A 26,027-nucleotide genomic window follows, 5' to 3' on the forward strand; every position below is an offset into this window, starting at 1 on the left:
GTTGGAAAGAGAACGCTGACAAGCGAAGGGGATGTTGCTGCCGTGACGCTGAGTGACCGGTGGTCACAGACGTCTTTCTACAAGTTGCCTTATGTGCAAGTGTGTCACGATAAGACATCATCCTGTGCAGTTTGAGACCTAAACACACGGAATTTTTATTTTCTTTGGGAGGAGTCCATTTTTCACAGTCACTGACCAGGTTAATGTGGCCTGTGTAGTCCTTCTCTGAGCCAGGATCACTCTTCAGTTTGAGAAAAGGTAACATGGTATAAGGCGAGGGGCTCCTTATGCTGGAAGTTATGGTTCTTGTCACTCCATAGTCTCTGTCCCCTGTCTGAATCCTGTGGTCAGGGGAACAAGAAAAGAGGCACAGGCCACGGTAATGTTTGGGGCTCAAATCATTAGTTTAGTTTGAAGTTTGGATTAGAAGGTTAACGACCTGACCAGAGAGACCAGTTTTGATTTCTAGAACTGACAGACTTTGTCTCCTTAAGACAAAGGAAGCAGTTAAACCCAGGCCACGGAGAGATAAGAATTAGTTTAAGAAACAGTGGTGTCCCCCTAAAGGGGTGGGATAGGGAGGATGGGAGGGAGACAGAGGGAGGGGATATGGGGATGTATCTATATGTATAGCTGATTCACTTTGTTATACAGCAGAAACTAACACACCATTGTAAAGCAATTATACTCCAATAAAGATGCTAAAAAAAAAAGAAAGAAACAATGGCCATAGTTATCAGGTGGTAGTGTCCGAGATGATAACGTCCTAATAAAGCTAAACTCAATATTTCAACGGCTTTCAAAAGATTACATAGATATATAAAGTTTCTTTTATTTTAGCTAAGGTTTATAGCCAAGATAAAAATTAATAAAAAATTTCCTATAGGTAGCCCTCTCATAATTGAGACTCCATTAAGGAAAATAATATATTAGATGCTTGTTGACCAGAGGGAAAGTTTGGGAAGCGCTGAAGTCTGAAAACGCTGAGGTGTTGGGAGGGGCCTTTCCTCCCCCTGCTTCCCTTCTAGACTGCAGGGCTGGGCCGGAGACTAGCCACTTTTACCACCCGGGTGGCAGCTTACTCCAAATAGTTTCTGATGTCACTGTGGCCCCCAGTCACCCCAGCCCCGAGTTTACTGCCCCATGACCAATATGGGAATTATTTCTACATCTTAAGCTCATTTCAAGCTTTTGAGGTTTCCAAAGTAAAAATTTTCTCCTCAGTATTAAAAAAAAAATCCTCTTAATTAAAAAAAAAAAAGTCTTAGTATGGAAATTTTCAAATATTTCAGTTACTTTTGAAAGAAAACTTTACATCTGTTTTCTTGGCTTGAGGTTTGGCATCCATCCTTCTCTTAGAAAGAAACTCAAATATTTATAGATGATTTGCTTTGCCTTGGAATTCAAGAGACTTAAGAATTTTATGCATGTTGAGATGCAAACCATGACTTAATAATGACCTTGTCTTCACAACTTCAGCACTATAATCATATCAACATTCTGAACAGACCGTGCCCCTCTGCCGAATGGTACAGCAGAGGAAAAGTGGATGAGCCATGATTTGATGCTGAGGACAGGAATTGAGGCTTGTCTCGAAATCGTTGTTATTACTTGTTGGCTCTGACGGAAAAATTCACCATTATACAACTATGACCTGGCAGTATGCTCATATTAGAAATGTAATAGGATCTGTACTAGCCAAACAAATTAGCCAGGTTCTTCTGGAATTCAGCTGAACGTGAAGGTGTCCTCACCGTGACCATGTGACACCCAGCTCGCAGTGACGCAGGGCTGTGTCTAGCACTCAGGCTTAGGGATTGAGCTTTGTGGTCTGCAGGCATCCCGGGCTGCGTGTGAATTCCCCAGTCCAGTAGCTTTCCTTCCCATGTTTATAAAAGAGGCTCTGACCTTCCCTACACAGGATGTTTGCAATAGCAACTCTCAACTGTGGAATTTGCTTATTTAACTGGTTTAATTCTGCCTGGTTGATGGAGTTCAAAGTAGAAAGTCTTTTGGGGGAAGGTTTACGTATCATTTACTGAGCTTTAGTTGCACGGGCCAGAACATCTGCTCCAAATCGGCTCTAGCAGGAAAGGATCTCACTGGCCCACGTGACTGAAGAGTCCGGAGCTGCTTGTGGCACCAGCTGTGGCCCAGCCCCGGGCTCAAGCAGTGCCGGCAGAGCCCAGGTCCTCTCTCCAACTCTAGTCAAGCGCTCCTCTGCATGGCTTTGCTCTCAGGCTCTCCCCAGTGGTGACAAAACCTTGCAGCAAGTCCAAGCAGAAGTGCCTGTGAAAGAGGCAGTTCCGGCAGCTCCCACACAAGCCCTTGGGCAGATGCTGACGTGGATCAGCCTTGGTTACAAAGCTCTGCTGTAGCACAAGGAGGACACTTGGTCTAATTCTGCAAATGGGTCCCCTTCAGGTGTGGCTTCCGTGGAAACAGACACACTGTGCTGGTTCCAAAAACCAGAGGCATAGATGCTCAGTAGGAAAAGGAACCAATTTCCACTGAAGTTTATTAATTCAAGTCAGTGCGATGTACTGAGCACCTGGATATATGAAGAGGGCTCTACAGGGGCACAAAGCTTTGTAAAAAGCACTGCTTCTGACTGTAAGGATTGCAGCTGAGTGGTGGACAGCTGTGTGGGTAAGAGTCTCAAATCACAAGCTCGAGTGCTGGAAGTGTAAACATTCTATCGAGTCCTCATTTTCAGTCACGTCTCAGAGTGGGTGTTGAGAAGAAGCGTCAGGTGTGTGCTGCCTCTGCCCACTCAGATTTGCTTCTGGGTCTTCAGTTATCATTAGTTCTGAAGCTGCCCCTGCTGCACTCCCAGGGTCCTGGCACCCCAGCTCTGATGGGACAACAGGAGTTCCCTGCAAGCAGAGAGCTGGCTCTCCCATGCCTTCTGGGCTGCAGGGGTCCTGGCACCTAGCTCTGATGGGACAACAGGAGTTCCCTGCAAGCGGAGAGCTGGCTCTCCCATGCCTTCTGGGCTGAAGGGGTCCTGGCACCCCAGCTCTGATGGGACAACATGAGTTCCCTGCAAGCGGAGAGCTGGCTCTCCCATGCCTTCTGGGCTGCAGGGGTCCTGGCACCCCAGCTCTGATGGGACAACATGAGTTCCCTGCAAGCGGAGAGCTGGCTCTCCCATGCCTTCTGGGCTGCAGGGGTCCTGGCACCCCAGCTCTGATGGGACAATAGCAGTTCCTGCAAGCGGAGAGCTGGCTCTCCCATGCCCTCTGGGCTGAAGGGGTCCTGGCACCCCAGCTCTGATGGGACAGCAGGAGTTCCCGCAAGCGGAGAGCTGGCTCTCCCACGCCTTCTGGGCTGAAGGGGTCCTGGCACCCCAGCTCTGATGGGGCAACAGGAGTTCCCTGCAAGCAGAGAGCTGGCTCTCCCATGCCTTCTGGGCTGAAGGGGTCCTGGCACCCCAGCTCTGATGGGACAACAGGAGTTCCCTGCAAGCGGAGAGCTGGCTCTCCCATGCCTTCTGGGCTGCAGGGGTCCTGGCACCCCAGCTCTGATGGGACAACAGGAGCTCCCTGCAAGCGGAGAGCTGGCTCTCCCATGCCTTCTGGGCTGAAGGGGTCCTGGCACCCCAGCTCTGATGGGACAGCAGGAGTTCCCGCAAGCAGAGAGCTGGCTCTCCCATGCCCTCTGGGCTGAAGGGGTCTCCGTGGGGTGGGTGCCACTTGGCAGTGGGGCTGCTTGAGGCTTTTTAGACCAGTGTGCTTGTTGGTCTCCTGACACTCAGGCCTCCTTAGTTTGGGGTTTGGTTTGCTTTGCTTTTGTCCTACCTTTCCTGTGGCAGCCTAGAAAGGACTATTTTAAGGTACTATGCCATCAACTTGTACCACGCTTCCCTCTCACCCTCCTCTCTCTCAAGATCTAGGAAATGTTACAGAGTCTGAGAGTCAGGGAACCTTTGCGCTTACTCAGCACATGTTCTTCTAAACCCACTGGGTTTTCTATGTAAATGAGCCTTTCCTAGTCCTCACAGGGTTTTGATCTTTAATTCCTAAAAGCAACAAATGCTTCATTCATTTAACAAATATTTATTGGGCACTTACTATATGTTATTATGGTGTGTGTTGGAGACATTACAGTTGATAAAATAGCCAACGTGCCTAACCTTATAGCACTTACATTCTAGAGAGGGAGATTAGGTTAGAACGATCAGATCAGATAGACAGATAGACAGACAGACAGGGTAGATAAAAGCCATGGTGTAGACTAAATATGGTGGAAAAACTTTGAGGCGTGTTATCAATGAGCTATTACTTAGAGCATTTCTTTGGAGAAATGACCATAGGTGTTCAAGACTGGAAACAGAGAAACCACAGAGGAGGCGGCTAAACAGACACCACAAGAGCAGATATTCCTTGGGCCAGACTGGTGGCAGGGGAGCGGGTGAGAGGTAACCAGATTCTGAGCGTGTTGAAGGTCTGTACTCCAGTAGGGCGTGCTGGTGGATTGGCACTGGGAATGAGAGCGATATGGAAGTTACAGTTGGCTCAGGTTTTGAGTGTGAGCTCCCTGATGGATGAAGCCTACCTGGAGAGGAAACTTGGGGAGCAGGCTGGAGAGGAGGTTAGGGCATCACTGTTAAGTCTAAATGTGATTAATTTGAGATGCTTACTTGGATACTTGATTTCAAGGTCCAATCAGTAATTGATACGGTGAGTCTGGCATTTAGGGAAAGGTTAAAGAATAGATCAGGCTTGGAGAATTATCAGATATAAATGGTGCTTAAAGTCACAGGACCTGAGGTATGAGTGTGAATAGGAAAGGTGGAGCCTTGGGGAAGCTGAGAGGACCCTGAAAGGGCTGGCCTTCAATGCTTCGCTCCCTCTTGGAGGCTGTCGACGGGAAAAAAATGCACAATGTGAGAGTTGTGAGTTAAGTTTTATTTGGGGCAAAATGAGGACTGTAGCCTGGGAGACAGCCTCTCAGATAGTGCTGAGGAACTGCTCTGAAGAGACGGGGTGGGGAGGCCAGTGTACACGTGATTTCGGTGAAGGGGGTACATGTAGTCAAGCACACAGTTTGGCAGACGTTCGCTGCCGGTCACAGCAGATGCCTCTATCAGTGATTTTAGTGCTTTTCTAGATATGAGAAAATGTGAGCAACTGTGCTCTTAAAATCTTCTCCTGACAAGATCTAAGTATCTGAAGGCCTGTTCTGCCAGTTCTTTCCAGAGCACAGAGGGCCTCATTCCTGAGCTCCGCCCTGAGCTCCTTTCAGGGCGTGTTAAAGGTCAGCGACTGCAGTGACCTCATCTTTGTAGAGTCAGATGGCAAGTGACAGTTTGCAGTTGGCGAGACAGACGAAGGCGGTGTTAGCAACCTTGGCACTGCTGGGTCCTCTGGGGCCTCTCCCACAAGACCTGGGGCCGGTGTCTTCCTTGCTGCTTGGGTCATCTATTGTTTTGTGCAGAGCACGTGGTAAAGCTCTGCTCAGCCCCCAGGCAGGGGTGGCCCCGGGGTGGGGGGATCTTGCCAAATCTCAGGTCTGGTCTAAGATTTACGTACTCATGGTTTCAAGTAGAAGCGGTGTTTAAGGTTGATTTGGAAGAATGAGTGGAATTTGAAGAGGTCAGAGGTTGGCTTTTTCCCTCTAGGGCCGGGCAGCCCGTGTATCAGGCTCTGAGGGCCAAGAGGAGAACTGAGGCTATGTATTGACACCCACGCAACAAGAGAGAAAACAATCTCCCACAAATTGTTACTGATGAAAACTGAATTATAATAATAATTGAGAACGTTTTTTGTAATCCAAATCTTCTGGTGGGTAGAATGGGATTCTCTTTATGGGAGAACGTTTTCACCTTGAGTTCACCGTTTAGCGCCCCTCATCACGACAGATCATAAATGTTCAGCTATCGATGCTGATCTAGGATGGGATTTTACCTGTTTCATCTTTGGAAGTGTGTTCTCACATAAAATATTCTTCTTTTGATTCATTTTTTTCAACCAGCCGTTCCCATGGGAGAACAGTGCGTGGCTGGGTGTGCCCGAGTCCTCGGGGCCTCTGAGCTCCCGACGCCCCTTCCGTAGGTGCTCTGGGCGGGGCTGTGGGGCTCCTGTAAGGGGCTGATGCCGAGTTCCCTCGGGGAGCAGTGAGAGGCCATCTGGCGAGCCCGTTTGGCCAGAGGCCCGGGAAAGCCCTCTCGGAGTCCTCTCCACAGCCCCCCGCACTCAGAAACCAGAGGCCCCACTGCTCTGAGGACTCCTGCCCCTGCCGCCCCCAGAGGGAGCCCAGCCTGGTGGAGCGCAGCTGTCCGCCGTCCTCGGGCCGAGCGACAGCTTCTCCAAGGAGGGCTGCATCTCCTCACCTTTGCCCCCGACCCGAGGACTGGCCCTCAGCCGAGGGCGCCACACAGAGTGAATAGCTCCCACAGTGAACATCCCCTCTTTGACCCGCAGTGTGCGTCCCACCTGCCCTTGGACTCTGCCTGCCACACCTATTCCGGCCAGAGGCATGACTCGGGCGCAATGAGGAGGGTGCAGGAAGGGGCCTATAGCATCAAGTTTTCAGGCACGTGCTAATAGGAGCACTTGGTACAGCAAAGATCTATCTTTTTATCCATTTTAACCTTTAATAAAAAGGCAAAACTACTGCTTTGCTTTTTTGGAAGGACCTGCAAGTAGTCTATTAGGAATGCTATGTAATCAAAGAGAAAGATATTAACATGTGGTATGTTATATTTTATGTGTTTTTACCCAGTTATCCACCTCCCCAAACTAATTAAGTGATTAGAATGTATATAAAACAAGTCTAGTCCTAAGTTAGAAAATAAAAATTACAGATACTTCTCCATCTTTCTTCTGCAGCGAATACCATGGAGGGATGAGAAATAATTTTTAAGCATAATAAGTAGGGTTATGTCAGCTGCAGCAACAAGCCCCCAAATCTCGATTTCTTAGCACAAGAAGAGTTGTGGTGGGCAGCTTCCCCCGTGTTCTGATCCAGGGTTCTCCATCCCTCCCACTGTGGCTGTACCCTGGAGACCCCTTCAGGCAGCCCGTGATAGGAAGGGAGGGTGCAGAAGACGCTCCTTCCCACTGTTTGGGCGTAGAAGCGACATCCATTACTGTCTCTTGGCGGCAGCTCCCGGGACCAGCGCTGTGCTGACGCGGGAAACAGACGAGTGTGTGGGAAACTAGCTAACACGGGAGACCCCCTGCATGCGACTTGATCATTCCATAAAGAGTAAGGTTACATCATCTTAGATCCCAACAGAAATTAAGAAAACAAAGGCCTCATCTAGTCCTATGCCAGGTATCAAAGCACATGCGTTACAAATGGACAGTGCACGTTAGTCGGTTTTCTAGTCGCACTCGGGTTGCCTTGCTGATCGCCAGCTCGGTACCTCCTTTGTAGTGATCCAGAGGAGGAGAGGCGGGCTCCCATCGAGGCTGTTCACACCGGTTGTGGTTTTCGGAAGCCGTCAATTGTGTCAATACCATATCGGAAACTTGGAAATGCCCCCTACCGTGCACACTTTTTCTTGCTCACTGTGGAATACCAAAACCAACTGTATGTCATTAGCTTGCTACTGACATTAGTCAAGTCATGACTAACAGCCACTTCCATAAAATGTACTTTAAAGGCCGAAGTATCTACATAAATATGTTCACTTGGAATTTTTCTACGTTGTATTTTTTCTAAGACCTTCTAAGTCCAGACTGCATAACCAAAGCATTGATAATAGGAAAAGTTTAAAGACCACTAGTAAATTGACATAATTTTAAATGGATGTGTTAAGATTCCTTCCCTATTTAAAGATTATGTGCTTCTGAGAATTTTTCTGTGTTCATCTTTGTGTTTCATATTCACCATCGCAAGTGAAAGTAGAGAACCAACAGTAGCAGCTTTTCAGTATCTCAGTACCATCGTCAAAATGGGACAGTGTGATTTTAAACAAATACATGATCGAGAAGATGAAGAGCAACTTTATGTTAGTTCCTAAAAATGCAAATTTCAGAATTGTCAATGGTATACAAATGCATATAATAACAACTGAATATTTAGTGTACAGCCACTCACCAAATCTGTCCTTTGGATTATGTGTGTGTGTGTGTGTGTGTGTTGGCACACGCTCGCACATGCGTGAGGGAGGGGAGGCTGTGTGTGCTCTCGTTTGTGTAAAACATAAGGGTACATTTTTCACTTTTCTACACCTCTTCATGCAAGACATGTTGGCTGTGAGAGGTCAGATTTTAAACAAAAGACAACTTACGGAGTAATTATTCATAATATACATATTTTTTTACAGCTGGAGTCACACGTTTCCACTAATATATTAAATATTTAATAGTACAGGATTCAATTTATGCTGAGCAGTCTTTGTTCTGTAATATTTCAGACACACAAAGGACTATTGAGAATAACAATTGTTACATCCGTGACTTACTATGCACAGCCTAAGGGAAAATGTACAAGTTTCCAGTAAGCTTCCTATATAAGCCTTCCCCAGGGCCACCCCACCCCCAAATCAAGTATCATTTTACTTTATCTTTATATATAAATATTTGTATAACATTTATGTAAATGTTTACATAAATGTGTGACACCCTATATATCTTTATGCAACTTGTTTTTGCTGTCAATATTACTCACATTTTGCCATGTTGATACAGTAGATCTAGTTTATCTGAAGTTCTGTATAGAATACAATTTTAATACTACATCAAACTAGATATATCCGTCCTCCTCTTGAGGGACATTTGTCTCCTGTTTGAATGTATTTATTTCTTTGTTCTGTTAAAAGCCCTGCCTCGGTGGCTGGGCTGCCGCAACAAGTTACCACAGACTGGTCGGCTTACAACAGACACGCCCTCTCCCGCGTGGAGGCTGCCCGTGGGGCGTCAGCCGGGCCGTGCTTGGAGGGACGCACCCCTCCAAGAGTCCTGCCTTCTCTCCCCCAACTCCTGGGGCCCCAGTGCTCCTGGGCTTGTGGCCGCATGGTCCAGCCTCTGCCTCTGTGGCCACGTTGCCTTCCCCTCCTCTCTGCATCTTCCCCTTTCTGTCTCCTTAAGGACTTAGGGGCCGCCTGGGTAGTCAAGAATGATTAACTTAATTACGTCTGCAAAGACCCTGTTTCCAAATAAGGTCCCTTTCACAGGGTCCAGGTAGACGTGAATTTGGGGGCCACCATTCAGCCGGGCAGCCAGTGCCTCTGAGCACGTCCAGGAGTAGAATTGGTGGGTCATCTCCAGCTGTCCTCAGAACAGCTCCCACAGCAGCTGCACTTACTCACGTCCGCACCAATGGGACAGAGGCTTCCCTATGTGCCCCTGCACAACCTACACATGCTCATTGGCAGGCTTCCCTATGTGCCCCTGCACAACCTACACATGCTCATTGGCAGGCTTTTATAATTTCCGTCAACCTAAAGGACAAGACACAGTAATGCATTATGGTCTAGCTTTGCATGTCCCTGGCTTCTAGGGAGTTTGATCAACTTTTCATATATTTATTGGTCATGGAGGTTTCCTCTTCTGTGGATTAACTAATTGAACACTTTGCCCCATTTTCTATAGTGTATTTTTATTGATATTAAAAGATCTGTATATATTCTGGGTGTGGTACATATATACAATGGAATATTACTCAGCCATAAAAAAGAATGAAATCATGCTATTTGCAGCAACATGGATGGACTTAGAGACTGTCATACTGAGTGAAGTGAGTCAGACAAAGACAAACATATGATATCACTTATATGTGGAATCTAAGAAAAGGGTACAAATGAACTTATCTATAAAACAGAAAAAGTTACAGATGTAGAAAACAAACTTATGGTTACCAGGGGTTGGGGGGGAGGGATAAACTGGGAGATTGCGATTGACATATACACACTACTATATATAAGACAGATAACTAATAAGCACCTACTGTATAGTACAGGGAACTCTACTCGATACTCTGTAATGGCCTATATGGGAAAAGACTCTAAAAAAGAGTAGCTATATGTAGTCAATGTATATGATTGACTTTGCTGTACACCGAAAACTAACACAACATTGTAAATCAACTATACTCCAATAAAAATTAAAAATTAAAAAAAAACAGAAATGGAAGAAGCAAAATGTCCAGAACTAAAGAAGGATTTAAGAATTCAACTTGAAGAATCCTAAATTTTAAATAACAAACGAAAAAGTAGAAGATACTAAAGATATGATAGAAATACAAATTGAAAAATTCAAATTGATTTGTAATTATAATAAATCAATTAACCATAAATCATATCAATCATAATAAACATAAATAAATTTAAAATTTCTATATTAAAAAATAAAAGATCTTTATATATTCTGGATTCTAAATCTCTGTCACTTATGTTTATGACAAATATCTTCCAATCTGTGGCTTATATTTTTATTTTTTAAACATATGTTGATACAACTTTTTAAACTTTAATGTAGTTGAATGTATCTGTAGTTTCCCGTTATTGTTGTGCCTTGTTTGTAGCATTCCTCCATCCTCGAATCATAAAGATATTCCCTATTCTTTTTATTCTAAAAGTACTAAGTTTTGCTTTTAATATTTAGGCGTTCAATTACATTGAATTTTTTTGTGTGTGTATGATGTGATATTGTAATCTAATTTTATTTTGTTTTCCTTTGAATGACCTAAAGTCCCAGAATAATTTATTAATCTACCATGTCATCTCTCTCATATATTTTTAAATATATGAGTATATATATATATATATATATATATACACACATATATATATATATAAATATTCCTTTCTTGCTTTTGTCATGAAGGTAGCATTTTTAATTAAGTGCTGTGGATCATTCAATAAATTGTGTTGTATAATTTTAAAATATTAGGTTCTCACTTCGTATCCTATACCAATGCAAGTTTGAGGAGGGTCAAATATTTAATGTAAAATAAAAGCTCTGGAGGAAGAAAATTTAGAATAATACTTGTATAATTTTTTAAAGGCCTTTAGTCACAATAATAGAAAGGTTATAATGGTAGAAAGCTCAGAGAGATATTGCCATGTAAATAAAAACAAATACTGAAAAACTATACATAAAAGTATGAAAATAAGAAGCGGAGATACAAACTTGTGACATGATTAAAATTATAGACAAAAGGAGTATGGTACCAGAAAAATAAGCAAAGAACATGAACAGAAAATATGCAAAACAAAATGTAAACAAACAATAAAAATCTGTCATCCTTTCTGATGTGCACACTTTGCCTCGACCAGCTTCCCCAGTAACAATACGAATTTTTTATGGTAATACCCAGTGGTTCTAAGGTTGGTTAGTAATTTTAGAAGGTGATTTGATAATGGAATAAAAAGCTAGACATTTTTTATTTTTTTCAGTCATTAATTCCAACTCCTAAGATTCTCTCAAGATAATTACCATCGAACAGTGGTATCACTAAAAACTAAAAAAGGAAATAATCTCCTTACAGCAATAGGAACCAACTGAAGCACACACTAAAATGCAGACAGTAGTATTGGTGAGTATTAGTAGTAGGGATGCCTTTTTTCTTCAATATTTGTGTATCTATATTTTTCCTTTATTGTTACAATGCACTTATGCCATAATTTCTGGTGGTTTAAAAAATATAGAAAAATTTTCAGGGACTTCCCTGGCGGTTCAGTGGTTAAGACTCCATGCTTCCAGTTCTGCGGGCATGGGTTCAATCCCTGGTCGGGGAACTAGGATCCGACATGCCACGTGGTGCGGCCAAAAAAAGAAAAAAACAATTTTTCCTCATAGTTGGGCCTTTTGCACTATGAATTTGAAAAGTAATTCTCCCATAATTTCTGGTTCTTTTATGGTTTGACTTTTGGTTTTTTTTTTTTTTTCTTTTTTCCTTTTTTTGCGGTATGCAGACCTCTCACTGTTGTGGCCTCTCCCGTTGCGGACCGAGCACAGGCTCCGGACGCGCAGGCCCAGCAGCCGTGGCTCACGGGCCCAGCCGCTCCACGGCATTGTGGGATCTTCCCGGACCGGGGCACAAACCCGTGTCCCCTGCATCGGCAGGGGGACTCTCAACCACTGTACCACCAGGGAAGCCCTGACTTTTGGTATTTTAAATCATCAATGCATTTGGAGTTTATTGTTATGTAATGTGAAACTGTGGATGACTTTTTTCCCCCAAAGGACCACTATTTATTGTGTACAACAGCTTTTCCACAATGATTTCAGGTGCAATATTTATCATATATTAAATTAATTTATATATTTGGGCCAATTTCTGAATTTTTTTAATGGATTTATATATATATTTATTTTATTTTACTTAGTTTTTAATTTTTTTTGGCTGTGTTGGGTCTTCGTTGCTGCGCGCAGACTCTCTAGTTGTGGCGAGTCAGGGCTGCTCTTCGTTGCGGTGCACAGGCTTCTCATTGTGGTGGCTTCTCGTTGGGAGCACGGGCTCTAGGTGCGTGGGCTTCAGTAGTTGTGGCACGCGGGCTCAGTAGTTGTGGCTTGCAGGTTCTAGAGTGCAGGCTCAGTAGTTATGGTGCATGGGCTTAGTTGCTCCGCAGCATGTGGGATCTTCCCAGGCCAGGGCTCGAACCTGTTTCTCCTGCATTGGCAGGTGGATTCTTAACCACAGTGCCACCAGGGAAGCCCTGAATTTTCTATTTTGTCAAATTGATTTTTCTGTCCGTATTTACATCACTAAGAGGTAAATTATTGAGGCTTTATAATATGTTAAACCAGAGCTTATCCCCTTCATTCTTCTTCTTTCACACATTTTCTTCTAGCTTTTCTTGCTTATTTTTCCACATGAATTTGGGAACTGCTTTGTTTAGTAGTTAGACACTTGTTAGACTTAAAAGAGAATATGAATTTGATTTCATGTTTTAAAAAGCAGAAAAACCATCATAAGAAAATTGAAAAGACAAATGGCAAAGAGGAAATCAATGTTTGTAACTCGTATTCTAGAAAAAAAGGTTAATTCCCTTAATATACAAATCAATAAGGAACAGAGAAATACCCTCTATAAATGGACAAGAAATAAAAAAAAAATTTGACAGAAATGGAAAGATATTCAATATTACTCATCATAAAAAACAAAAGTACACTGAGAGCTTCATGACAAAGAAACTGGTACTGGAATTGCCACTTGCCGTAAACAACCAGAAACTGGGGAAAACATATGGAGCATCTGTTTTCATGTTGGACGACAGGCGAGTGGGTCTAGGATCCCAGAGGAGAGGGGAAATTGAGGTGAAGTCCACAATTGCCCGTTTTTCTGCCTGGACCACTTTCCAAGCTGCAGCACAGGGAGGGAAGCCCACCGTGGCGTGGGTTCTTTCTGACTGGGAGAGACAAATTGAGTTTGGAGAGGCTGAGCAACTGGAGTTTACAGAGCAGATTCCCAGAGGAGAGCGAATCAGAGATGGAAAGAGCTCCAGAAATCTGCAGTCCTTGGCTGCGCAGGAAGCATTGTGTGAAGGGGACACTTTCAGGGCAGGGCAAAGAACGACTCTCAGGAAGCTGTGAGGCAAACAGTCCTCAGAGCTTATGCAGCGTTGGGAGCAGTAGTTCCAACCAGCCGAGTGGAGAGAGTGTGTCACATCCGAGGACGTTCAGGAGACAGCCCAGAGTCACATGGTAACTGCAGGCCTGGCACCGAAGACTACACACTCCAAGCGAAACATAAAAGCAAGCCTTGGAAAGGCTGAGCTGATCTGCAAGTGACTCCCTGGCGCCAGCACAAACGCAGCAACACTGTTAAATAAGACAACAAGATCTAGATCCTCAACATGGCGGTGTTCATAGTTCTAGCAACCACCAAATTTCACTAGCAATGGGCAGAAACAGTAAAACATAACCCATAACTAGGAGAAAAGTCAGTCAAAAAACAGACCCAGAAAGGGCAGAGATGATGCAATCATCAGACAAGGGTATAAAAACACTTCTTAAAATATGCTCAAGGATTGAAAGAACAACAAAAACACAATGAGGATAGAAATGGAAAGAATGAAAAACAACCAATGGAAATTTCAGGTCTGAAAACACAATCTTTGAAATGAAAAATTCATCTGATGGTCAGAACAGCAGGATTTATATTGAAGCCTCTCGATTTCTTTGACTCTTCTGGTTCCTTGTCCTGTGATAAAGGAATGGTCCATCCCACATACTTCAGAGCTGGAAAGATTATGTGAGCATCTCTAGGATGAATAAACCTTCCTCTGAGTTTATGAATACCCAACCAATGCTGAAAACATAGAATGCTATACAAACGCAAATGTTCATTAACTGAAGTAATCACTCAATTCCTGAGTCTACTAGAATTTTACTAATATGGAAAATCTGTGCAGACAGGTCAAACATTTTCAACAAAATAGTCAAATATATTAAATTTTGTATTATCTGTTATAGACGGTAGTAAAATACATCTTTTGTTCATTCTTAACATTTTAATATTTTTTGTTAATATTGTGCTGAGTTAAGAATTACAGGGAAAAGATACATAATTGGGAGACTGGACCAGATTTTAAGATCCTTTAGAATTCCATGATTTTATAATTTCTGAGATTTTGAGAGTTTAGGGTTTCCCAATCTTAGTGAATTTAATTTAGTAGGAAAATAAAGATGAAATGATCAATAAATAAGGATTTTCAGTTTATTTCCTTTGTCTGGTAGGATACAATTTGATAATGCTTAATTGTGTATGAAAAAATGAAATTATAACAAATTTCTAACTTCTATTTAGATCTCTTCATTAAAATCATTTTTTTAATCTTTCAGTGAATAACCCTATACCTTCCAATTTGAAATCTGAAGCAAAGAAGGCTGCTAAAATTCTAAGAGAATTCACAGAAATAACTTCCGGAAGTGGACCTGATAAGATCATTCCTGGTAGGTAAATGAAATACATACTTTCACTTCTACATCTGCTCTGTTTCTTAAATTATCTTTGCAACCCTTGACTCACACAGGTCCTCAGACCACCTTTCTCCTCTGGGCCCATCGTCCCGGCTGGTGTCCTGGGCAGCCCCCTCTCCTCCTCCGCTCTGCAGGGCCCATGGCCCTAAGTACCCTGTGTCCGTTTCCACTGCACGTTCCCCAAACTCACAGGTCCTTATCCTCAGTTTCTGAGGACTTTGGCAAACTCATCTTGCAAACTCACCGGCTAATCTCATAAATAAATTTTAATTTTGTGTTTTTCCTTTCTAGATAAGATAGTTATACTTTATAGTGGTTTAAGAAGACTAATCAATGATTCCCAGCACGGCTACACATCTGTATTCCCTGGGTCATTAAAGTGCAGTTCCTAAACTCCCCCCCGACCTGCTGAATCAGACCCTGGGAGCAGCGTGGCCAGGAGTGAGATTTTATCACGTCTCTAATGTGATTCTCCTGTAGTCAGGCTGACCACGCAAGACCTGGTCCAGAGGCCAGCCTTTGGGAACCACTGTCTGTTCATTACTAGTACCAGTTATTTCTAAAGGTGTTTCAGAGAATACCTGTCTGATGCAGACACTCACACGCAGACTAGCTCAGGCAGCTGCGGGCTGATCTCCCTCTTAGTGAATAACTCATCCTGCATTAGAGAAACCAGTTTAATTCCTTAAGCCAGATTTTCTGAAGTTATTTAACAGACCTTTAAGGGTTGTAAAACTTTCTAATTTGTTGTTGTTATGGTAATAATACGAAGTGTCGTTATTTTGGCCCAGCCACTCCTCCCATCTTAAGAAAACAGCGCTTCATAGAGCCTTGCTCCTTGAAGGCAGGTGGCCACATCTGGGCATCACCTGGGAGCCTGTTAGAAACGCAGGGCCTCAGGCTCCACTTCAGCCTGATGAGTCAGAGTCTGCATTTCTCACGAGATCTCCAGTGCGTCACATGCACGTACAAGCTAGAGAAGCACTGTGTAACACTTGAAGAAAATTCAGCCAGAAAAATGCAATTTTCTGTAGCTGTCTTCTGAAGCAGGAGACAGAAGACGCTTCTCAACATACAGCAGCATCTACATACATGGCAGGCTAGGATTATTTCTCGTGGATTTTGTCCAGCAAAATTCTGCCTTGCCTTTATTCTGCTTCCAGTCAAAGGCCACCCGACTCCCTTTCACTGGGTGTAGCTCAGAAAATGAAAACCCGTTTACACAGCAGCCTGCATAAGAGCGAAGGCCCGCAGGGGTGCGGGCTGTGTGTCTGATGGAAGCCAGGGAGGCCGCAGCTGCCAGATGACCAAGCCTCGTCTGTCCTTGGGATGAGTAGGGAGGGCCCATTACGCGTACATTAAAGCTAGGGAGGTGTATTACGTGATAGGAGATAAAATCTAAAAAATATTTGAAAACAAAATGCCCAGACCTTTAGACTTTCTTAGGCTGTGAGTTCACGGTCATCTGGTGTGAGGGGCTCTGAGACTAAGTGAAACTCAGTTTAGAGAGTAAATCTGCAGTCAGTGCACCTACGTTACAAATGAAGAGCTAATTGGACAATTATTCAGGGATTATTGGTATTTTAATGTCCCGGAATCAGGGTGGATAAGATATAAAAACACACCTGACATTTGAACTATGTTCATTTTAAAAATATACTTCTGTTATACCTAATGTTTCTGAAGAGAGGCACTACTCACTGTAACAGCACTGAGAATGGCGTGTGAGGCTATTCTGCCAACATGTGTTGTATAAACAAACCTACCTGATGTATAATGAAGCTGTCAGCATCAGTACCGTGTGTCACACCCTTTAGAACACGAGCTAAGGCACACTTAGGTGATGACCGTCCGAGAGAAGAGAGCCTTACTTCTAAACCTTGTTCAAGTACCAAGAGCTCCAGGAATGGTCTGTGTGTTACCCTCCTCGTGCTCTTGGTTGAACCGTCTCTGAGAGTCTGTTATTAATTTAAATTTTGAAATGGTGTGCATAAGTGTATTAGAAATTTAGTGTTTCCTAGGGACACCTACAAAGCCTTTTTTGTGTATTTGAGTACACTGTCTGGTTTGACTTCCTTGACAGAATATTTGACTAAAATGATGGTAAATTAAACTACCTTAAAAGTAACATTGGGATCCGAGAATAATTTCCAATGTTTAGGCTTCCTTTGTTATTTGAAAGATGTACTGTTGTGTAAATAGATCCACAGACTAGTAAGGCACTGTGTTTAGTGGGTACCTATGTTAATAACCTTCCTTTTGTGTAACAAACTTCCCTGAAATGTGGATAAACCAATATTTTGTAAATTGAATTATATTTTCAGTGCACTGGTAGTTATGTGTTATTCGAATACTGATCAGATCACTTTATAAAGTCAAAAAATGTTTTTAAGTGGCAAAATCATTTAATTTTCCTGGTTTTGAATCCAGATTTTCATATTAATAGAAGCTGAACTCAACAATGTGGCTCTAAGTTCAAACGTCCTGCTGCACACTGCATGTCAGTCACTTTTGAAGTTTCTCCTTAACACTATGTAGGTCTTAATTTCTTTGAAGATACTTTTGTAACTTTTAAAATTATAAATAATGTTGTAAATTAATTGAAATCTCCAAATTATTTGTCCTGCTACTAGATATCAGTACAGTCTCATCCCAGTGTCTCATTTCTTGTGTCCATTGCAGGATTCTGAGCGCCTGCCCTGTTGGGTTAGGGCCACCGAAGGCTTCAGGCTTCTCTGTCCTGGGGCGGTTTCCTCGCAGTTCCCTGTGCCGCTGAGGCTATAGGGAGGCCCTGGTCCCTGGGAAGCAAACCTGCGTGCACAGGCCTGCTGAGCTGTCACCTGCTGGGCGCTCACCTGTCTTCATCTTTTGCAGCACACGTCATTGCCAAAGCCAAGGGCCTGGTGGTCCTGTCTGCGATAAAAGCTGGGTTTCTGGTCACAGCGAGAGGTGGCAGTGGGATCGTGCTGGCACGCCTTCCAGATGGAAGTAAGCTAGCCTCCCTTCACTGGGAGGGGCAGAGAATCCTTGTCCCTTTTTTGTTCTGTTTCCACTATAAACAGGTTTTGTAGGGAGAGAGACAGGTTTTCCGGTGCCGCCTGGACTACCTTCCTTGGGCCGCTCCCTCCGTTTTCTCTGTGGTCAGCCGACCCGTGAGACTCAGAATATCAGAAGATGGGGCCCCCGTCTTTACACACTTTGTTGTCCTCCCATGGAGCATATACTAAACATTGACACTGTATTTCTGTTGTTACATACGCATTCCTATTCCTCAGCTTCACCTTCAGTTGCTTTCTTTTGTTTTATGGAAGCTTTTCTCCCCCATTGTTCCCGTGTGGGATCTTAAAAGCTGAAACATTTTAAAGAATGTCCCCAGGGCAGAATCATATCAAGATCAGTATAATTTGGTTTTACTTTCTGGGGCGAAACCTAATACTTGATTTTTCAGACATGACATCAAAATATGTTTGCTTGAATCCCAAGAACCAACATATATAATATTTAAAGTGTGTGTGGGTGTGTCATAGCCAACTAAAAGGCTTTTATATGAATTTAACATTTGCTGTTCAGTTATATAATTGAACACATTTTTCTGTTAATAGCTCTTTTTAGTGTAGATAATTTAATTTTATTTTGAGGGAGAACACGGGCCATCCACTGACAGGAGATACACCCGGCATTTGGGGGGCGCACAGCCCTGGAACTTGAGTCAGCAGGATTTGTTGTCCCCTGTGAGGCGTCCCTACAGCAAATGAGAGTTTGCCCCTGAGGTGGTTCAGATTTCATAGCTCTGGGCTTGGCTACGAAACAAAAAGTGACAACATTCTCTTCTTCTCAAGAAAAGAAGCATTACGCAAATTTTCGTGGGCAGATTCCCAGAAGTACAACCAGACAAGTAGGCACACTCAAATCGAGTCCACCGTGAGATGGGCTCTGCATCTGCAAGGAGCCCCCAGCCCTGCAGGTCCGAATGGTCATGGACCGGTGACCGTCAGAAAAGGGGGAGGAGCCGTTGACACCTGGGGCTCCTATCAGAACCTCGGGTGGACCTTCCTACTTAGATACCTAAGTTTCTGTCTCCCATCTTCCCAAGTAGCTGCTGGTCACTCTTCAGAGGGTAATATAATATGTGCCCAGTGGGGCACAGCAAATCCCCAGACCTTGGCCAGGTGGGCAGTTTGTTTTTCTTTTAGAAATTAATCACTTTTAATAGTTTTTTTTTTTTAAGATGTTAGGGGTGGTTTATTAATTAATTTATTTTTGCTGTGTTGGGTCTTCGTTTCTGTGTGAGGGCTTTCTCTAGCTGTGGCAAGCGGTGGCCACTCTTCATCGCAGTGCGCGGGCCTCTCACTATCGCGGCCTCTCTTGTTGCGGAGCACAGGCTCCAGACGCGCAGGCTCAGTAGTTGTGGCGCACGGGCCCAGCCGCTCTGCGGCATATGGGATCCTCCCAGACCAGGGCTTGAACCCGTGTCCCCTGCATTAGGAGGCAGACTCCCAACCACTGCGCCACCAGGGAAGCCCAGGTGGGCAGTTTTTAAACAGGGACAGTCCCTAACATAGGAAGTGGAAAATAACTTTGAGATTATGAGACATTAATTTCTGTAATCAAAACCCCTCTAAGCCCAGATAGATGAGTTCTGGGTATATTCAAGCACTAGCCTGTCATCTGGAATACATGGTAGCAAGAAACATTGGGCATCTTCAGAACGTGCTCCATCTAGACTCCCCCCACCCCCAGTTATTCTTTCTAGACCTGTTTAGCACAACTGTGTCCAGATCAGGAAAGCTAGGCACGCGATAATCCTGAAATGTACCATATCGTGGCAAATGGAGTTATTGTACTTAGTTTCCAAATGTAAGGATGTGTATCTTGTTAGAATTTTAATAGTCTTGAATTTATAACCTATTTCTTGTGCTTCTACTAGGCACAAAGGGTGTCAAAGCAGTTTTTGCCCTCCAGGATTTACAATAGAAACGGTTTAGTATTATGTTACCCTTAGAAGCGATTATAATAAGCTCTTTTGAATCCATTTGCTCTCTTATATCTATGATAAAATGCTAACAAAAGACTGGAATTCCAGTTCAATTATTTTGTAAAACATTAGGAATACTGACGGTTGAAATGATCAAATGCTATGTGTGTTTAATTGGTGAGAATTCAATAGTTTGGTATTATGCATGTTTGTAGGGAAAGATTAGAAAACATAGACTTGTGAGTCTATGAGGCTCATAATGAACAACTAACACCTTTCAAACCTTTTTAACTTAAAAAATTATAGGGCTTCCCTGGTGGTGCAGTGGTTGAGAGTCCGCCTGCCGATGCAGGGGACGCGGGTTCGTGCCCCAGTCTGGGAAGATCCCACGTGCCGCGGAGCGGCTGGGCCCGTGAGCCATGGCTGCTGAGGCTGCATGTCCGGAGCCTGTGCTCCGCAACGGGAGAGGCCACAACAGTGAGAGGCCCGAGTACCGCAAAAAAAAAAAAAAAAAAAAAAAAATTATATATATTTATTAAAGAACATTTAAAAACATAGTCAAAAATGCCAAAATCTCATTACTTTAAGAAGAAACACTATTAATTCATATTTTAGCATTTTTCCTCCCCATATTTATGTGCCAAGGAGTTTTAATATTAGAGTAATGTTTGTTTGTTTTTATTAGAATGGTCTGCACCTTCGGCCATCGGGATAGCTGGGCTTGGTGGAGGATTTGAACTAGGAATAGAGGTGAGTGGTGACGTGTCTACATACGACTACCCTATTCTCTAAAAGCAACTGCTACGTGAAAGTCGAGTGATCTCCTACTGTTCTCGTTTAACCACCTATGGAAATCGTTCCCTTTTATTTTCTTGACTCTCTACCTGAAGCTGTGTAATGTTTATCATTTTTCTCCTTCGCCTTCATTGAGAGTAGAGTTTCTTTCATTTACCATCTCATCTGTTTCCATCGTTAGCACATCTGCAGAACACTTGTTCTCAGACCTGAAAACTACAACTGGCAGTTTATGGCTTCTGATTGCAGAGTCATGGGTGCAAACAGCTCAATGCCATGTATCAACATTTGTGGCAAAATCCAGTTTGGTATCCCTGATGTTCAAACTACTTCCAATTTTTTAAGTAAAGGTTGACTTTGTATTGTTTCATTTTACAACTTTGCTGCTAATGACTATGGTTTCTATCAAATGGACTAGAAATTATACCAGCACACACTTGCTTACAGAGGTCTCTCCCACAGGGAGCATCTACATGATATCAAGCTTTCGTCTGCTGCTTTATTGCTAAGTGATTTGGTAAATCAAATCTCCTGATATTCCCAAATCATTTTCTTCTGAAATTTCAGTCAGTTTCTTCCTGAACTACCCTTTTATGAATTTGCTCTGTTGCCGTAGTTTTAAATGCCCTTGGCCTTATTAGGAGGAAGTGTTTCCACTACTGACTTTCATTTTTATTTGACCTTTACTTGCTGCTGCATAGATTTGTGATATAAAAAGAGGAACATGTTTTAGTTTTGCTAACATGACTGCCTTTTGGTTGTATATTCAACCAAATCATGGCCTTCAGAAACATCGCACTCGTGTGGAAAGCGTATTTTCAGCATCTGTTGTGCACCCCTGCTCACACGTCCTGGTGCTGTACCCAGGTGTCCCTCATCACTGCCCGCTGACCCCAGGCTTTGGGGCTCCATCTCAAAGAGCATTTGCTTGTATTTGCCGTTTGTGGAAACTTTGAATGCCACTTACCCTCATGGTTGAGTAGAAATTAACTCTGGAATTCCATTTAAATACTGTACATGGAAGATAAGTATTAACTTTTAAAAATATCCTCTTCAAGTAGAGATTAGAAGACTGTCCTAGGAGTTTGTGCCTCTTCGATAGGACCTGGCTTTGCTTCCCTGAGCGTAGCCGTAAGGTTAGAGCTGTCGGTCACTTTTCAGTGCTAACGAGAGGCCGTGCTGGTTCCCCAGGAAGCATCTCAGACCTGGCCAGAAACATGCAGTTACCTTCGGGGTGCAGCTCTGACCCAGGATGAGCGAGGGAGCTTGGGGGTTGGCGGCCATGCGCCCGCGGAGCTCCTGCGTCTGGATGCTCTTGTCGCCCCAGCTCCAGTTCCAATGAAGTGCAGCAGGCCCGTGGCCACCTCAGGCAGCGGGACCCATGCCCTCGAGTCTGCAGCCCCCCAGGCTGCCCGAGCTCCTCTCTGGCGTTCTTCTTCCGCCAGACGCTTGCTCCTAGTGGGATGGGGCGCTCGGCGCATGCGCCAGTCTGGAGGTTTTCTTGCCCGGCCCTTACCTAGGTTGTGAGTCCTTCATACCTGTGCCCTCAGACTGGCCAAGTGTCAAGCACAAGTAGACACCCAAAATAAATGTTTCTTTAAAGCACTGCCATCATCGGTTCAAACTATTAAATGTTTGTTGAATAACTTAAGTATCTGCCCTTCTGTTTTGGAATGGAATAATTAGCAATAATGGCTAACATTCTCATAAAACTCTCACACGTACTCTCATAGAATCATTTCCATGCCGTAGCCATGCTGAGTGGCTGTCGCTGCCGTCATTGTGTAGATAACTGAGTTATGTGACTCCGCCAGCCGGAGAATGACAGGCTGGCCACTCAGAGGGAGGCCTCTGGCTTCCGTGGGCGCTTGGGTGGGTCTCCTCGCTTCTAGTGCCCCAGCTGGCTCTAACCGTAACTCCCACCCGTGTAACACGCCGTGGATTTCAGGGCACGGGTGAGGTAGGTGGGGCGCATGTGGTTATTTTCAACGCACGGAGATGCTGAGCATCTTGCGGAGGTGGTGTGTGGTTGTCTCTAATTGGTTTCACTGGAGCCAGAGCCTGAGACAGGGCTCGTGGTGCACGTGACTTACTGAGCAAATGTTCTGGGTGGGGGGGAACCTATAAGGGGCTAAGGGAAGCAGGACAGAGAAGAGGAAGGGTCCAAGCAAGGCCGTGGTTCCAGGTAAACTTGCCCTGGTCTGATGACAGGAGGGGAAGGCAGGTCTTACGACAGAGGCAAGGGGGCTGGCGTTTGGGGTCAGCTGCTCTCGCCACCTGGCAGCACGTGGGTGTGGTGTGTGGTGGCAGGGCTGGAGGGGACTGCAGCGCCCCCCGTGGTGGGACCAGACCCCTCTCCTGGGCCCAGGACCCCCTGCGAGCTTCCGCCCCCCTGCTGCCTCCCCCAGGTGGCGACCCCTTCATTACACGTGGAATGCGTACTTGACTATCAGGAAGTCTAGTTCTAGCTCCACTTTGGAATCTAGACCAGGAACGGTTCTGAAGGTGTGTGAAGCTAGGGACGTGTACAGAACCTGCTGGCCTTCAGGAGCTTGGGCATTAGTTAAGTATAGATTATGGCACTGGTCCACTCACGAGAGCTGCTGAGAATTCCCAAGGTTGTAGAACTCACACATACCCACCAAACACAACAACAACAAATGAAAGGTTTAAAAGTCAGTGGAGTAAGGAAAGGTAATGCTAAGACTTGGTTTAAACACCATTAAATTTTCTTTCCAGGACAATTATAGCAGAGCCCAAAGGTCTGAAAACCCTGATACCTTGGATTATCCAACTGTTCGTTGTTTACCAAAAGCCAGAATCCACACTGGGCCATCAAATCAGATCAACCTCGCTTTCACCCAAGGTTGTAATGTGAGAAGAATGACTCCGCTTTTTCCAGGAGAATTTGGATGAACCCTTTTCCTTTAATGATGAGGAAGGCATCTAGGCTTAAGTTGAGAAACTACCCTTGGAGATCAGAGTTCAGTTTCGAAGTCCCCTAAGATTGCTGTGCAGGGGGGGGATCTGTTACTGTGAGGAGTGGAAGGGGATGGGAACCCCTCAAATTTGGGTCGAACGTTGAGGCTGATGATGCCACGTACTGAGTCTGAAAGCTTACTGCCCACATGATGAGGCTTTCTGGGGAGTGAGACAGACTCCCGAGCAGAATGGCTTGAGAGATGGGAAAGAAGACCCTTCTATGGAGGCTAGGGGTGGGGCTGGGGACGGGTCTCACTAGAACCACAGGAGGGAGCCCTGGGCTTTCTCACCAGGTTGTCTGGATTTGGGGCTTGGAAGCTATCTCTTCGTTACAGGACGACAGCATCAGGGACTCCGTAGCTTGGGTCCAAGGTGGGTAAACACTTGAGAGGGAGATGGGGTAGTGCCATGCTGGGGACAGGGTGTCAGGGGACGAGAAGCCCTCCGGTTCCTGAGAACATTTCTCCCCCAGCTTTTCCTGCATGATACTTGTATTTTTTTTAATTCTTTTTAAAGAATTGAGTTCAATTGTAAAACTCGCATTTTATTTACAGTTAACTGTATCTTAATGCGAACTTATTAAGAAGCCTTTATCAAATTCTTAAACGTCTGTCTTAACTGTTTATTTGCTCCGTTGCTCCGGTTTTCTTTCAGGAAATCTGTTTTGCTTTTTATTCTAAGCTGTGGAAATAAATCAAGAGCTGTCGTCAGTACCGCTGCTCTTCAAACTGTGGTGCTTTGGACCTGGTTCTCTAATTAGTCACGTCACCAAAGAACACAGGATTATCTTACTCTTATTTCAGGAGAACTGAATTGAGACTAGACATAAAATTAAAGGATTAATTTATTTTCTTTATTGACTCATAGAGTTGTGCCTTACTTAACTATCCTAAGACGTACCAAGTAGAAGGAGACATAACAACTAGAGTATCCACAAGGTCACGGCTGGAGACTTACACTGAGTGTGTACACTCTAAGCATTACGCAAAGTAATTTCATATGTGTTATCTTAAAAAGTACATAAGATTTGGTTATGTAATCAGTGGCAAAATTGCTTAACTTTGCATGAGAAACGCTAAATAATTCTGTATCATTCAACATAATGATCATCAGAAACTGTCCATGTATAAAATGGAATTAACAGTTGACATGAGTCACAGTGATATGTTTTGCATGCGTCAATTAGCTGGCATATTTGGTCTGTCCTACGGAACTTGAGTGTAATTTTTCATGAAGGGATTCATATTAAACTGTATCAGGAATTCCACTAGGCCCTTCCGAGTGCAATCACATTTGGTAATAATCAGATTCTTCTGTCAGATGAAAACAAAGATTTGAAAAATTTAAAGAACGATATAAATGAAGTCATCTTTTAAACATTAATCTGCTTGGCCTTTGCATATTTTATTGAGATGTGATGCCAGGGTTTACAAATGATTTCAACTCATCTTTCAAACAACCCTAGATTTGTGTATATGCCTATATACATGTATATACATATATCTATACGATTATATATACTTAGAAATCTGGTTACTATTATACCCATTTTACAGAGGAGATTGGGGCTTTGAGCCACTCAATCATTTGCCCAAGGTCACACAATATGCCAGGGGCAGAAGTGGAATTAACACCCAAATGGTTTCCATTTTGAGCCCAGATTCCCAGCGCCAGGCCCTCAGGCCTTCAGTTCTCCGGCACTTGACACACGTGCCTGACTCCACGTGGTTCAGGGGGCGGGTCCTGCCGTGGACTTTAACCATGAAAAGGCCAAATGGAGCCAAGATGCCGCAGGTGGCCCGGTGCTGCGAAGAGGAGCTGGGTTGAAAGCCTGGCCTCCCCAGCCGGCGCCTCTCTGCGGTCGTGGGATGCGGGGCCGTGGCCTGGGCACCCTGCGTGGCCTCACCGGGGGTCCCGCCCCAGAGGAGGCGAGTCTGAAGAACACGCCCTGTCCACAGCGACCCGCCCGGAGCGTGGAGACTCGCTCCAGCTTTGCTTTTCCTTGGAGGATTAACCATGGTAATAGGCGTAACTACTGGTTAACTAATCTTCCTCCTGGTGTTCTGCGCTTTGGGGCGGCTTCTGCTTGGGGGTCGCGTGGCCCTGCAGGGGCGCCGGTGGGGACCAGACTCGGGCCCCCGGACCTTCCAACCTGTGTGTGACCTGTTCACGTGTCACTAGGACACGTCACTCAGCCTCACTAACCCGCGAGGCTGCTGAGAAGAAGTCGATGCCTGGAGACCTCACACCACGTGCTCGATGCACAGAGAGTGCCCAGAGGCCTGCGCTCTGATTACCGGCGGGAGGTTAGCGGCCCACATCCGCAGCGGAAAATACAGCACGGCTCTGCTTTCATACTTTCTTTGGCTACATTGAAATTCTTGCTACATTACATA

General features: G+C 44.4%; 1 protein-coding gene across 2 annotated transcripts in view; it reads left to right on the top strand.

Moving 5' to 3' along the window:
- SH3YL1 (SH3 and SYLF domain containing 1) overlaps window positions 1–26,027 on the top strand; it is a 46,664-nt gene that overhangs the window by 1,633 nt on the left and 19,004 nt on the right. Inside the window, exons 2-4 of one of the 2 annotated variants that reach the window (XM_079941486.1) lie at window positions 14,742–14,852; window positions 17,754–17,867; window positions 20,540–20,604. In XM_079941486.1, coding sequence (XP_079797612.1) covers window positions 14,742–14,852; window positions 17,754–17,867; window positions 20,540–20,604 — 290 coding nt within the window. Of the gene's footprint in view, window positions 1–14,741; window positions 14,853–17,753; window positions 17,868–20,539; window positions 20,605–25,344; window positions 25,651–26,027 lie in introns of those variants that run through there. The other variant, XM_079941487.1, reaches the window with a different exon arrangement.

This window comes from Stenella coeruleoalba (assembly GCF_951394435.1).
Source record: "Stenella coeruleoalba genome assembly, chromosome: 13".
NCBI classification, from domain to species: Eukaryota; Metazoa; Chordata; class Mammalia; order Artiodactyla; family Delphinidae; genus Stenella; species Stenella coeruleoalba.